The sequence below is a fragment of the Triturus cristatus genome, chromosome 7, assembly GCF_964204655.1.
Source record: "Triturus cristatus chromosome 7, aTriCri1.1, whole genome shotgun sequence".
Classification (NCBI taxonomy): Eukaryota; Metazoa; Chordata; class Amphibia; order Caudata; family Salamandridae; genus Triturus; species Triturus cristatus.
In genome coordinates this window covers 343,979,471-343,991,904 of record NC_140590.1, presented here as the reverse complement: position 1 = coordinate 343,991,904, position 12,434 = coordinate 343,979,471, and the positions used below count along the sequence as shown (strand labels likewise).

Below are 12,434 nucleotides of genomic sequence, written 5' to 3'. Positions count from 1 at the left end.
AAAACGACCTGGTTTTGCAAGGGGGGTCACCTGGGTTTTTGGCCCGGTGCTCGGCGGCCACATAGGGGAACCTACCAAACCCACACATTTCTGAAAACTAGACACCCGGGGGATTCCAGGGAGGTATGGCTTGCGTGGATCCCCCAACGTTTCCTTACCCAGAATGCCCTGCAAACCTCAAATTTAGCTGAAAAAATCACCTTTTTCACACATTTTTGTGTGGGAAAGTTGTGGCATCACCGGGCTGACACAAATTTCCTACCACCCAGCGTTCCCCTGGGTCTCCCGATAAAAACGGTGCCTCACTCGTGTGGGAGGCCCAAGTACCCGCAACAGGCAAGGCCCCTAAACGTATTGAGGCGAAATTAAAATTGCCTACCTCAAAACGACCTGGTTTTGCAAGGGGGGTCACCTGGGTTTTTGGCCCGGTGCTCAGCGGCCACCTAGGGGAACCTACCTAACCCACACATTTCTGAAAACTAGACACCCGGGGGATTCCAGGGAGGTATGGCTTGCGTGGATCCCCCAACGTTTCCTTACCCAGAATGCCCTGCAAACCTCAAATTTAGCTGAAAAAATCACCTTTTTCACACATTTTTGTGTGCGAAAGTTGAGGCATCACCGGGCTGACACAAATTTCCTACCACCCAGCGTTCCCCCGGGTCTCCCGATAAAAACGGTGCCTAACTCGTGTGGGAGGCCCAAGTACCCGCGACAGGCAAGGGCCCAAAACGTATTGAGGCGACATGAAAATTGCCTACCTCAAAACGACCTGCTTTTGCAAGGGGGGTCACCTGGGTTTTTGTCCCGGTGCTCAGCGGCCACCTAGGGGAACCTACCAAACCCACACATTTCTGAAAACTAGACACCCGGGGGATTCCAGGGAGGTATGGTTTGCGTGGATCTCCCAACGTTTCCTTACCCAGAATGCCCTGCAAACCTCAAATTTAGCTGAAAAAACATCACCTTTTTCACACATTTTTGTGTGGGAAAGTTGAGGCATCACCGGGCTGACAAAAATTTCCTACCACCCAGCGTTCCCCCGGGTCTCCCGATAAAAACGGTGCCTCACTCGTGTGGGAGGCCCAAGTACCCGCGACAGGCAAGGCCCCAAAACGTATTGAGGCGACATGAAAATTGCCTACCTCAAAACGACCTGGTTTTGCAAAGGGGGTCACCTGGGTTTTTGGCCCGGTGCTCAGCGGCCACCTAGGGGAACCTACAAAACCCACACATTTCTGAAAACTAGACACCCGGGGGATTCTAGGGCGGTATGGCTTGCGTGGATCTCCCAACGTTTCCTTACCCAGAATGCCCTGCAAACCTCAAATTTAGCTGAAAACCACCTTTTTCACACATTTTTGTGTGGGAAAGTTGAGGCATCACCGGGCTGACACAAATTTCCTACCACCCAGCGTTCCCCCGGGTCTCCTGATAAAAACGGTGCCTCACTCGTGTGGGAGGCCCAAGTACCCGCGACAGGCAAGGCACCAAAACTTATTGAGGCGACATGAAAATTGCCTACCTCAAAACGACCTGGTTTTGCAAGGGGGGTCACCTGGGTTTTTGGCCCCGTGCTCGGCGGCAACCTAGGGGAACCTACCAAACCCACACATTTCTGAAAACTAGACACCCGGGGGATTCCAGGGAGGTATGGCTTGCGTGGATTCCCCAACGTTTCCTTACCCAGAACGCCCTGCAAACCTCAAATTTAGCTGAAAAAAACACCTTTTTCACACATTTTTGTGTGGGAAAGTTGAGGCATCACCGGGCTGACACAAATTTCCTACCACCCAGCGTTCCCCCGGGTCTCCCGATAAAAACGGTGCCTCACTCGTGTGGGAGGCCCAAGTACCCGCGACAGATTCCGGAACTTTCCACCACAGAAATGTGTGGAAAATGTGTTTTTTTTGTCAATTGTTTAGGTTTGCAAGGGATTCTGGGTAACAGACCCTGGTGGGAGGCAGTCAAGTCACCCCATCCTGGATTCCCCTGGGTGTCTAGTTTTAAAAAATGTATAGGTTTGCTAGGTTTCCCAAGGTGCCCGCAGAGCTAGGGTTCAAAAACTACAGCTAGACATTTTGCCAAAAAAGGGTCATTTTTCACTGCGAAATTGAGGTGTGACCACGTTGCGTTTTGCGCCGTTTCCTGTCGCGGGCACTAGGCCGACCCACACAAGTGAGGTACCGTTTTTCTCGTAAGACTTTGGGGAACGCGGGGTGGGTGGAAATTTGTGGATCCACGCAGATTCCGGAACTTTCCACCACAGAAATGTGTGGAAAATGTGTTTTTTTTGTCAATTTTTTAGGTTTGCAAGGGATTCTGGGTAACAGACCCTGGTGGGAGGCCGTCAAGTCACCCCATCCTGGATTCCCCTGGGTGTCTAGTTTTCAAAAATGTTTAGGTTTGCTAGGTTTCCCAAGGTGCCCGTAGAGCTAGGGTTCAAAAACTAGAGCTAGGCACTTTGCCAAAAAAGGGTACATTTTCACTGCGATATTGAGTTGTGACCACGTTGCGTTTTGCGACGTTTCCTGTCGCGGGCATTAGGCCGACCCACACAAGTGAGGTACCGTTTTTCTCGTAAGACTTTGGGGAACGCAAGGTGGGTGGAAATTTGTGGATCCACGCAGATTCCGGAACTTTCCACCACAGAAATGTGTAGAAAATGTGTTTTTTTGGACAATTTTTTAGCTTTGCAAGGGATTATGGGTAACAGACCCTGGTGGGAGGCAGTCAAGTTACCCCATCCTGGATTCCCCTGGGTGTCTAGTTTTCAAAAATGTATAGGTTTGCTAGGTTTCCCAAGGTGCCTGCAGAGCTAGGGTTCAAAAACTAGAGCTAGGCACTTTGCCAAAAAAAGGTAAAGTTTTACTGCGATATTGAGTTGTGACCACGTTGCGTTTTGCGCCGTTTCCTGTCGCGGGCACTATGCCTACCCACACAAGTGAGGTACCATTTTTATCGGGAGACTTAGGGTAATTCAGTTTTGTAAAGGAACTGTTATTATCTATTGACTTTTGATGCATTTCTGCCTTCCAAATGAAAGATATTGTGTAAAAAAGAAGTCATTCTAAAAAATGACTGATAATTCTCATGCTAGTATGAGTATTCCCAATTTCAGAAATGTGCAAATATCTACTGTTTCTAAACTCTATATTTTGTTCCCATTTCAGAAATACATAGGTGTCTTTCATACCGATTTTTCCATGTACACATTTTTACAGAATAATTACTATATACCCGGTACATAATAAAAAACCATTGCAAGTTGCTGCTCAGTTTTTGGCTCTGGGTTCGTCGGGTTCTTGGTGAACCTACAAGTCCTATATATCCCCACAACCAGTAATGTCCAGCGGATGTAATAGTATATTGCTTTCAAAGAGCTGTCATAATTAGAAGAAGTTACAGGTGAAAACGTTGACACGAAAGGCTTTTTTTTTCAACTAATTTTCAATTTATCCTATATTTAACTGTTAGTTTCTATAAAAAACCTTGATGGATCTACACAAATGACCCGTTGCTGAATTCAGAATTTTGTCTTCTTCTCGAAAATGTATAGCTTTCCAGGATCCATTATTGCTTTTGTACCCCTTTCTGCCATTAACTGGAAGGAGGTCAAAAGCACAAAAAATAGCAAAATTAGGCTATGTCCCAGAAAAATGCCAAAACTGTGTAAAAGATGTTGGGTTTCTGACAAACGTCTGGTATACCCGAAAAGCTGGGAAAATGGTGATTTCAACCCCACAAACCCTTTTTTGATAACATTTGCAGGGAAAAACCCATATGCTTTCATTTGCAGCCCGCTTTTCCAATTTTTCAGAAAAAAGCAAAATGTTGCTGTATTTTGGCTCATTTCTGTGGCCCCTCTAGGAGAATCCACAAACCCTGAGTACCTTTAGAATCCCCATGATGTTGGAAGAAAAGGACGCAAATTTGGCGTGGATACCTTATGTGGTCAAAAAGTTACAGGGGTCTAAGCGCGCACTACCCCAAATAGCCAAAAAAGGGCGTGGCACAGGAGGGGAAAAGGCCTGGCAGCGAAGGGGTTAATGTTCCAGGATAAAATCTGTATGGGGATCGTATTAAATCATCTGAGAATCGACATATAATCCAGCCCAGCTCCAAACTTTATTCCTAAAAATAACAAGTACAAACAATAAAAATTGGAGAATGAGGATTTTTTTTAAAATGTTCTTTGCTACACCCAAACCCAACCCAGTGTCCCCCCCTGACCCTCCCCCCCTCTCTGGGAACCCATCCCCCAATTATCTGGACAGATGAAGTCCAGGCAATAGCATCCCGGAGACAGCCGTCCAGTCATGTGAACAAATAGCAAGAGCAAGAGAAAAAAAAAAAACTGGATTAAAACTTTGATAGTTATAATTCCGTTTCTGCTTACTTCCATATCAAAGCTTTCTCTCGCATGCAATCTAAAGTTATTTAATTCCTCTATATGGGAGAGAATAGGAGCAGTCAATTTCCCCACCTGTCTACCTACTAGCTACCTATAATAGACTATACTATGCTGACCATACTTGTAGACCTACTACGACCCCCCTTTACTGATGTTATTAAGCAGCTCATCTGCTTCTTGCACCGATCTTATATTGTGCATTTTATTATTATGCATGAACTTTAAAAAGGCTGGATATTTTAGTTGAGCTACTGCCCCAAGCTTTTTGAACTCTTCCAGCCTCTTGCCCAGTTCCCATTGCCTTTCCACCGTACATCTCGAAAGATCTGACCGTATCTCAAAAGAAAATTATTTTGCTCGCACTGATTTCAATTTCAGTGCAGAGTTTAGAATCTTATCCTTCAGAGCAAATGTAAGAAAGTTAATGAGGATTTTGCTGGGTTTGGGCCTACTAGGGTTCCTGCGAAAGGGGTCCCTATGTACCCTCTGTATATCCCGACTGAGATCTTCCTCCGAGTCTTCAAGCTGTAACGAGGTCTTAAGTAAGGAGACAATATAGTAGAGGAGTTGTTTTGCTTTCATTTTCCCTTGGTCCATCTGTAGATTAAAGTTAAGATTGTGATTGAGTTGAAACCCTAGGTATTTGTACGAATTCACCTGGGATATTGGTTTGTCATCTAGATTCCAGATGAATTTACCATTTGACCCTGTTTTGAAAAGCATAGCACCTCTTGGTTTTCTTGAGGTTTATTGTTAGTTGAGCTATGGTCGTATAGGCTCCTAGTTGGGTCATTGTTCGCTGCAGACCTATCGGTGTTTGTGATAGAAGAACAATATCGTCTGCATACTGGAGGCTGGTGATTGGCGTTTTGCCCAGTTTTGGGGGGGGGGGCAGTTCGAACTTGTTGGAGATGTTTCTCAAGGTCGGTGGTGTAGATATTAAATAGGCAGGGGGCCAGAACGCCCCCTTGTTTTAGTCCCTTTTTTGTTGGAATCTTGCTCGTTATGCTGCGTCCATCCCCTTTCCTTATTTGAACCCATGTGTCTGAGTAGAGGTTGATTATCGCCTCCAGAAGTTTAGCAGGTGCCCCCCAATTTAGCATTTTGGCCCATAGCCTTGCTCTTGGTACTTTGTCAAACGCCGCTTTAAGATTGATAAAGCACATGTACAAGGTACGTGATTTTGCGTATGCTTGTTTGACGAGGAGTGTGACCGCGGAGATGTTAGTGAGGGTACCCATTCCAGCCCGAAATCCAGTTTGCGTGTTTGGCATCAAATTTGTACGGCTCTCCCAATGTTCTAGATCTACCAGCAGATTCGAAGCGTAACTCTTAGCCTCAACGTCAATGAGTACTATCATTCTGTAGTTAGCAGGGTCCGAGCGTGAACCGGATTTGTATATGGGGTTTAAGATACTTCCTCGCCAGGAGTCGGGGATCGTGCCTGATGCTAGCACATGTGTGAAAAGCGGAGTAAGGATATCAGACCAAAATGAAGGGTCGTGCCGGAATAGTGCATTTGGCAAACCTTTGGGTGCTGGAGCTCTCTCAGGTTTCTTATGATTTTAAGGACCTGCTCTTATGAAATCTGCGGGGAGAATTCTGATGGTTCTGACTTAGCTGTGTCGTGGGCTGTTCCTGCATTTGGAACTCCACAATTTGCGATGCCTGAGGGTGGAATAGCGTTGTATGTATGTTCGATATGGGCTCTCCAGGTGTCCTCCATTATTTCCGAGTTTAAATGTCGGTTCTTGCCATTTGATAGCTGGTTAATGACTTCCCAGAAGAGCTTGGAGTCTCTTTGTTTGCTGGCATGGTGGAGTTTTGCCCAGAGAAGTTCTCTAAAATCTTTCTTGGCCGCCTTGATGTCCCTTTTTAGGTATTTTCTTGATTTTGATATTAAGGAAAGAATATCCTGAGAGGAATCTGAATCTCGGGTTCGTAGTTGTCTTAGATATTTATTCAGTTGATTTTTTTGTTTCCTTAGATTGTTAGTGAACCACGATGCCCCCGCTGATCTTCCTACTTTGCAGCCATTGCCTTGTCTTGTGAATTAATTGTTTAGATCGTGAGTGAAGGATACCCAGATGTTTATTCATGATGATTCGACTTTGATGCTCTCCAAAAGAGCAGTGCATGTGGCCATGATGTTGCCGATGTTTTCCCTTTTCCAAGTGAGTCGTTTCAAGTTATAGCATTGCGTTTGTAGGGACATTGCTTTGTCTGTTATAGAGTTTGCCGTGCTTATGAGCAAAGAGAAGGTTTGGGGCTGGTGGTCGCTTTCTGTCCTTTCTTTAATTTAGAAGTTTGAGATGTATGGGAGAATGTCCTGATCTATTAGTGTATAGTCAATAGTTGAACCTGTTTTTTGCGTAACCCTGGTGTATGCTGGGAGGAACTCAGGCGATACTCATCCGTTTAGTGCGCACATTGATAGATGCGCATCTGTTACCATATGTATCACATTGTTTGCTGGGTCGAGTATGGCCTTTCTTTAGTGCCATATAATAGATTCATGTTGAAATCTCCTGACAGAATGATGCTGGTATGTGGGTGAGCGAGTTTGAGGGTGGCTAATGTTGCTGTTAGAGTCTTGATACTTTATCTCTTTTGTTTAGGTGAAGGGTGGATGTAGACATTCAGTATTAGCAGGCTAAAGAAGGGCGAGGCCACTAACTTGATGCATGACAGTCAAGTCTAAGTCTACTTCGGAGACTTGCTGTGAGAAGTAGTTTGAGACAAAAATAGAGAGGCCTCCTTTAGCTCTTCCGTGTTTCGAGTCTCTCTTTGCTGGATTTAGATATTCTTTATAACCCACAATTGGTGAAGGGTTTGTCTGCCATGTCTCTTGAAAAAAGAAGTAAGTCGTACTGTTTGATAAATTCCATGAAGTCAGGATCTTCTAATTTTGTGCTTAGGCCATTCACAATCCAGGAGCAGATGTTACAACCATTTTCTGGTTTTAATTCTTTAGTTGAATTTCTTCATGCTGAATTTATTGTATTCAGGGTGTTTGAGGTCAGTGCGGTCCTGGTTATTCTTGATGGTTTTTGCAGCCACTTTTTAAAAATCGGTGATCAGCGCCCGTTTGCTACTGTTTGGGCATGAGTGGTGCCTGGATGATGCCAATGGAGTGCCTTTCTTGCCTCTTTCATGAGTGACATGTGGGGCTGACTTGGTGACTTTTTTGCTGATGGTTAACTTGGCACTTGTCTTTCCAGAGGTTACTACAGTGACCGTGGATGAAGCTCCCAACACGTGCCGCTTGTCGCTGTTTGTTTGGCTTGGTTTTGTTTGGGTCGTTCCTCCCGGCGAAATGCCAGGTGGGGTGCTGGTATCCTCCGTGACCAACGCCGGAGGGCCATCGTTTTCCATTTCTTTTTTGGAATTTTCTGATGTTTTTTTTGTATTTTTTCTCCCGTCCCCTCGTCTTTCCAGACCTCATAGCGAGTTGCTGCCCTCACGCCTAGCGAACCGGAACTGCGGATTTGGCTGCGAGTTTGGGGGAGTTCATTTTGACAGGTGTTAAATTAGTTTTTGTTTAAAAGATTTGATCAGTCTGAGAGGTGAGTAAATGAGTATTTGGATTTGGCCTGTCCATCCTGTGAGGACGAGGGGAGAGGGAGGGAGTTGGTTACCGAATCAGAGTCCCCACACACCCGCCCCCCGCGTCAGCAGCTTCTCACCGTTTGTCACGGTCTCTGCTGCCGGTCACCATCAGCTGGCCTGTGGGGGAGGGTGTTAGCTCTTAACTTAGCTCTTTACTGTGCTCTTTACTGGGCTCTGTAGTCCGTGGTCAGTGCTGTCAGCCGCCGCTCACAGCTTTCCGCCTCCTCATGCCCTGCTGCTTCTTCTTGTGAGTCAGTGAGGGGCGGCGGGGGGTGGTGCTGGGGCAGCAGTGCCGATTCCGTGGAAACCACACTAAGCCGCACTGCTCTGAAGCCGCACTACTCGGTGGCTTCTGATGGCTACAAACAGCTGACGTGAAGAGGGAGAAAACAAGCAGGCGGGCAAGCTGGTGGGGTTGGGCGAGCGGGCGAGCGGCTCTGATGGTTAGCCTCAAGCCTGCTCAAGCTCTGTCTCCGAGCTCCCGGCTCTGTGCACGCATCTCCTCCTCCAACCTCCAACTTCCGCTTAAGTCCACTCCAGTGTTCGAGGGATTTTTCACTTTATATATTTTTAAATCTTCTGAGCTAATACAAGCAATGTAGCTTCACTTCACATGCTTCGCTGGAATAACTTGTTTTTTGAGTCTGGAAATTTTCAAGCATCATAGGGTCTGACTTCAAAATGGCATGTTATCTTAAGGGTAGGACTGTCCTCAAAACTGCTTCTACGTGTTACTACCAACGGGGTAGCTTCCCATGTAGTCTCATTGATATTTTGCTCTATTGTGTTCCTTTTCTTGCCTGCCCATGAGGCAAAAAGCAGTAATTGTCCGTAAAGGTCAGTATGTTGCCCAAACCGCTATACTGTAAGAACATCTAATACTAATATTGAAAGGAGGTTGCCTCCTTCCAGACTTCTATATCCACTGGTTCTATGAGTTGTCATCCGTTCCACAATGATGCCCTCTCTACTGTGTTTATTCTCTTTAGAGCTTCCAAAGTCTCGATCATATCCCTCTTTTCCTACAATCAGTATTCTTTAGAGCGCTGAGTCAGTCCTAATAGAAATTGAGGCGCAGAACATTTCCATTTAGATGCCAGTGTCTACAATCATCTCCTATCTGTTTTCATCTTCTGAAAGCCCAATAACAAGACAGAATACTCTAAATGTAACCCCAGCAGGGGTCAAAACGCTCCTGGAGTGGATAATACACCCAATATGTTGCCTTTTGAACTGGAAAAAATACTTTAGAAGAGACCGTGGGAACAGCACAGAATACCCCAAAGGCTGCCCATCAGAGTGCAGCAATAATCCAACTTGCCATTTTCTGCTAGCTTTGCTTTTACTTTTGTCAATTACCATTTCTTTTTTTCTTCCTGTGGTTTTGCAAAATACATTGTTTATGCCCTTTCAGCAGGTATAAAACCTTTTGATCTCCTCCCATCCCCCTAGCAAGGTGATCCAATAGTGGAGGGGATTGGGCAGAGAGAGGTGGGGAACAGGAAAGAAGGGGAAAAGACAGAGATTGAGATAGAATGGGTGTTTGTTTGTATTTGTTGTGCTGTACTTATGTAGTATAAAACAGATACTGTCTCAAGCAGAAGAGGTGGGAAAAGCCCAGCTGACTGACAAGGAGTTGGAGAGAGGCAACTCTCCCCTTGCCCCCAACCGTGTGGTTGGGAGCAAGGAGAGGAGGTCAAGCTGAACTAAGTAGGGTCTAACTACCCGAGGGAAGCCGAGTACTATCCATTAGAACGTCCCCTGCTATCACCAAAGACGAGGAAGGAACCCTGTCAGTCAGTCAGATCAGGTGAACGAAAAAAGTGCGGGAAGGTACCTACCAGAGTCAGAGCAGCGGGGGGGGGTTAATAAAACAAGCTGGAAAATAAAAACGACACAAATGGGCTATCAATTAATACAAATGTTATTGTTCGCTAGGCCTTACAACTGTTTGTTGTTACCGATCACATTATAATTCTCTGCATACAACCCAAATGGTAACAAAAAATTAAATTTTCAAGTAAAAATGATTCTACACCCCTGAGACCCAAATGCTACTTAAGGTGGCCGCCCTGAGACATGCAAACACAAGCGAGCTACGACCCTTAGACAGAAGAGGGCAAGGCAGTGGGGTGGGCGGGTTTGGGACACCAACAGAGGTAAAATTGTTGCATTCACAGTGCTACTGTTATCTTGAGAAAGCAATTACCTGTAGGCGCTCCATGACAGAGAAGTAGCGAGGGAGAAGGGAGGCATCAAGACGCTCCACAAAGGATAAGAAGGAGTGCTTGTCAGCTTCATTCGACAAGTGGAGTTCCTGGAAACAGAGCCAGAACCAGTTCAATATAATGTACTACGTGGTATATGGTCATACATTTATCCGGTAGCATCAATTCCCTCCAAAAAACGCGGCATGAACAGTAACAGTAAGGCTATTTAACCTTGGGTGACGTCACATGACCTTAATCCATGTGCCATTAAAGACAGTGATCTCTCATGCCCTACGACCTTGATGACAGTATGAATAGGAAAAGTTAGTGATACGGGAATAAAGAGTGATTACGCTAATTAATTAATCACTGGTGCTTTGGCATAATTACAGCACATTTATTTAGAATACATCAATCAGGGTTATATTCGTTCCCAACCACACAAAGAATGTATAGGTTCTAGTTGATGTCAAACACAACAACTGTACACATGACAATCCACAAAGTTACATATACAAAACTCAAGTTTTAAATCCCTAAGGGACTGGTTGAACAATTATTTCGCTCCTCTCAATCTTCCTATTAGTTTATCAGATGTGGCTGTGCCGTTCATATTTCACAGAGTCCCCAATGGAGATAGTCTGTATGTGGCGCACATATGAGGAAAAGTTTTCTCCTCCTTATTCGCAAATGTGTGCGCCAGTTGTCCATAGAAAGCTTATGTCAAATTAGTGAAGACTCCTCCAGCGTGAGAGTCGACGAGTTTCGACCTGAGAACTTTGGCCTCTTCAGGACAAAAGAAAGACAAAGTACTGATGAAAGGGAAGACCGTCTGGAAAAAAAATTCGCTGTATCTGATTCAAATTCTTCAGATGCATGGACAAAGGCACCGCACGTGTAGTACTAAAACTGAGAATTAATCTTTAGCGGATTCGTGTGCGAGGTCCCAACTAACAGAGCTGCATGCGAGCGTATGGTTCCAACCAAAGGAGCCGCACCAGGCTGTATGTTAATATCCGCCTCTGCCGCCTTCAGACGCTCTCTATAACTAAACCGGGCATGGTCACAGACAGAATCTCGTTACCTATTACTTTGTGGATTTTTATGTGTACAGTGGTTGTGTTTTTTTTATTTTTTAAATAATTTGTTTATTTTTCAATGTCACATTTTTTAACATAGAAAGTGGTATGCTGTTGTCCCGCCTGTCCCTGACACCCCGTCACAGCTGTATAACCTTTACAAACATGAAATAAACGTCATAGCCATTCCACCCTTTCCCATTGCAGTGTCCAGTGATATATTCCCATTTTCTAAAGGTCTTTCGTATTACAGGTCATGTGCTGCGTGTGGTCAGTATAGGAGGCTCCTTCATTTTTAGATTCAAGAACTTTCGTAGGCGAGGCACATCCCTCTGAAACAGAGCCTGAATTCCCTGAATCCTGCCCAGTTGCTGTTGCTTCAAATTAGTCTGTGGACTCTCTCCATGATGCCAAATGAACAAGTTACTTACCTTCGGTAACGCTTTTTCTGGTGGATAAAGTATCTGCCTGTGGATTCCTCACCTTGTGAATATCCCCTGCGCCAGCAACATTCGAAAACTTTTGTAGCAGTCCACGCCGATGTGGTCGAAGGCGACGTCACAGAGATACGGCTCCGCTCGCGACTCCGCTGACGTCACCGGCTCCATAAGAAGACCCCATCGGCGTGATGACGTCTGTTCCGCCCCTTTTTTCCGTGCCTTCGAGGCACACGGACGGACTGACAGCAATATGTCCATAAACAGTATACACAGTACACAATATGCATATCAACACACACAGTGTGGAGAATAAACATCAAAGCACTAGAAATAACATAATGCCCTTGACAGTAAAAAACACATTTGAAACCATCAATAGAATTACAGCCATAGAATTACTGGTATAGAAGGATGGACAACGGGGAAGCGGGTGGGTCAGTGAGGAATCCACAGGCAGATACTGTATCCACCAGAAAAAGCGTTACCGAAGGTAAGTAACTTGTTCTTCTGATGGATACATCTGCCAGTGGATTCCTCACCTTGTGAATAGATTCCACAGCAGTCCCCACTCCCGGAGGAGGGTGTCCAACCCTCTACACCAGAAAATCCTGAAGAACAGAACGAGCAAAATGCCCGTCCCTCCTCACCTCAGTATCTAAGCAATAATGTTTTGCAAAGGTGT

At 45.3% G+C, this 12,434-nt stretch overlaps 1 protein-coding gene across 3 annotated transcripts in view; it reads right to left on the bottom strand.

Moving 5' to 3' along the window:
• TMEM143 (transmembrane protein 143) overlaps nucleotides 1–12,434 on the bottom strand; it is a 283,275-nt gene that overhangs the window by 165,013 nt on the left and 105,828 nt on the right. For all 3 annotated transcript variants that reach the window (XM_085616468.1, XM_085616466.1, XM_085616467.1), the window contains exon 3: nucleotides 10,233–10,340. In XM_085616468.1, coding sequence (XP_085472594.1) covers nucleotides 10,233–10,340 — 108 coding nt within the window. The remainder of the gene's footprint in view (nucleotides 1–10,232; nucleotides 10,341–12,434) is intronic.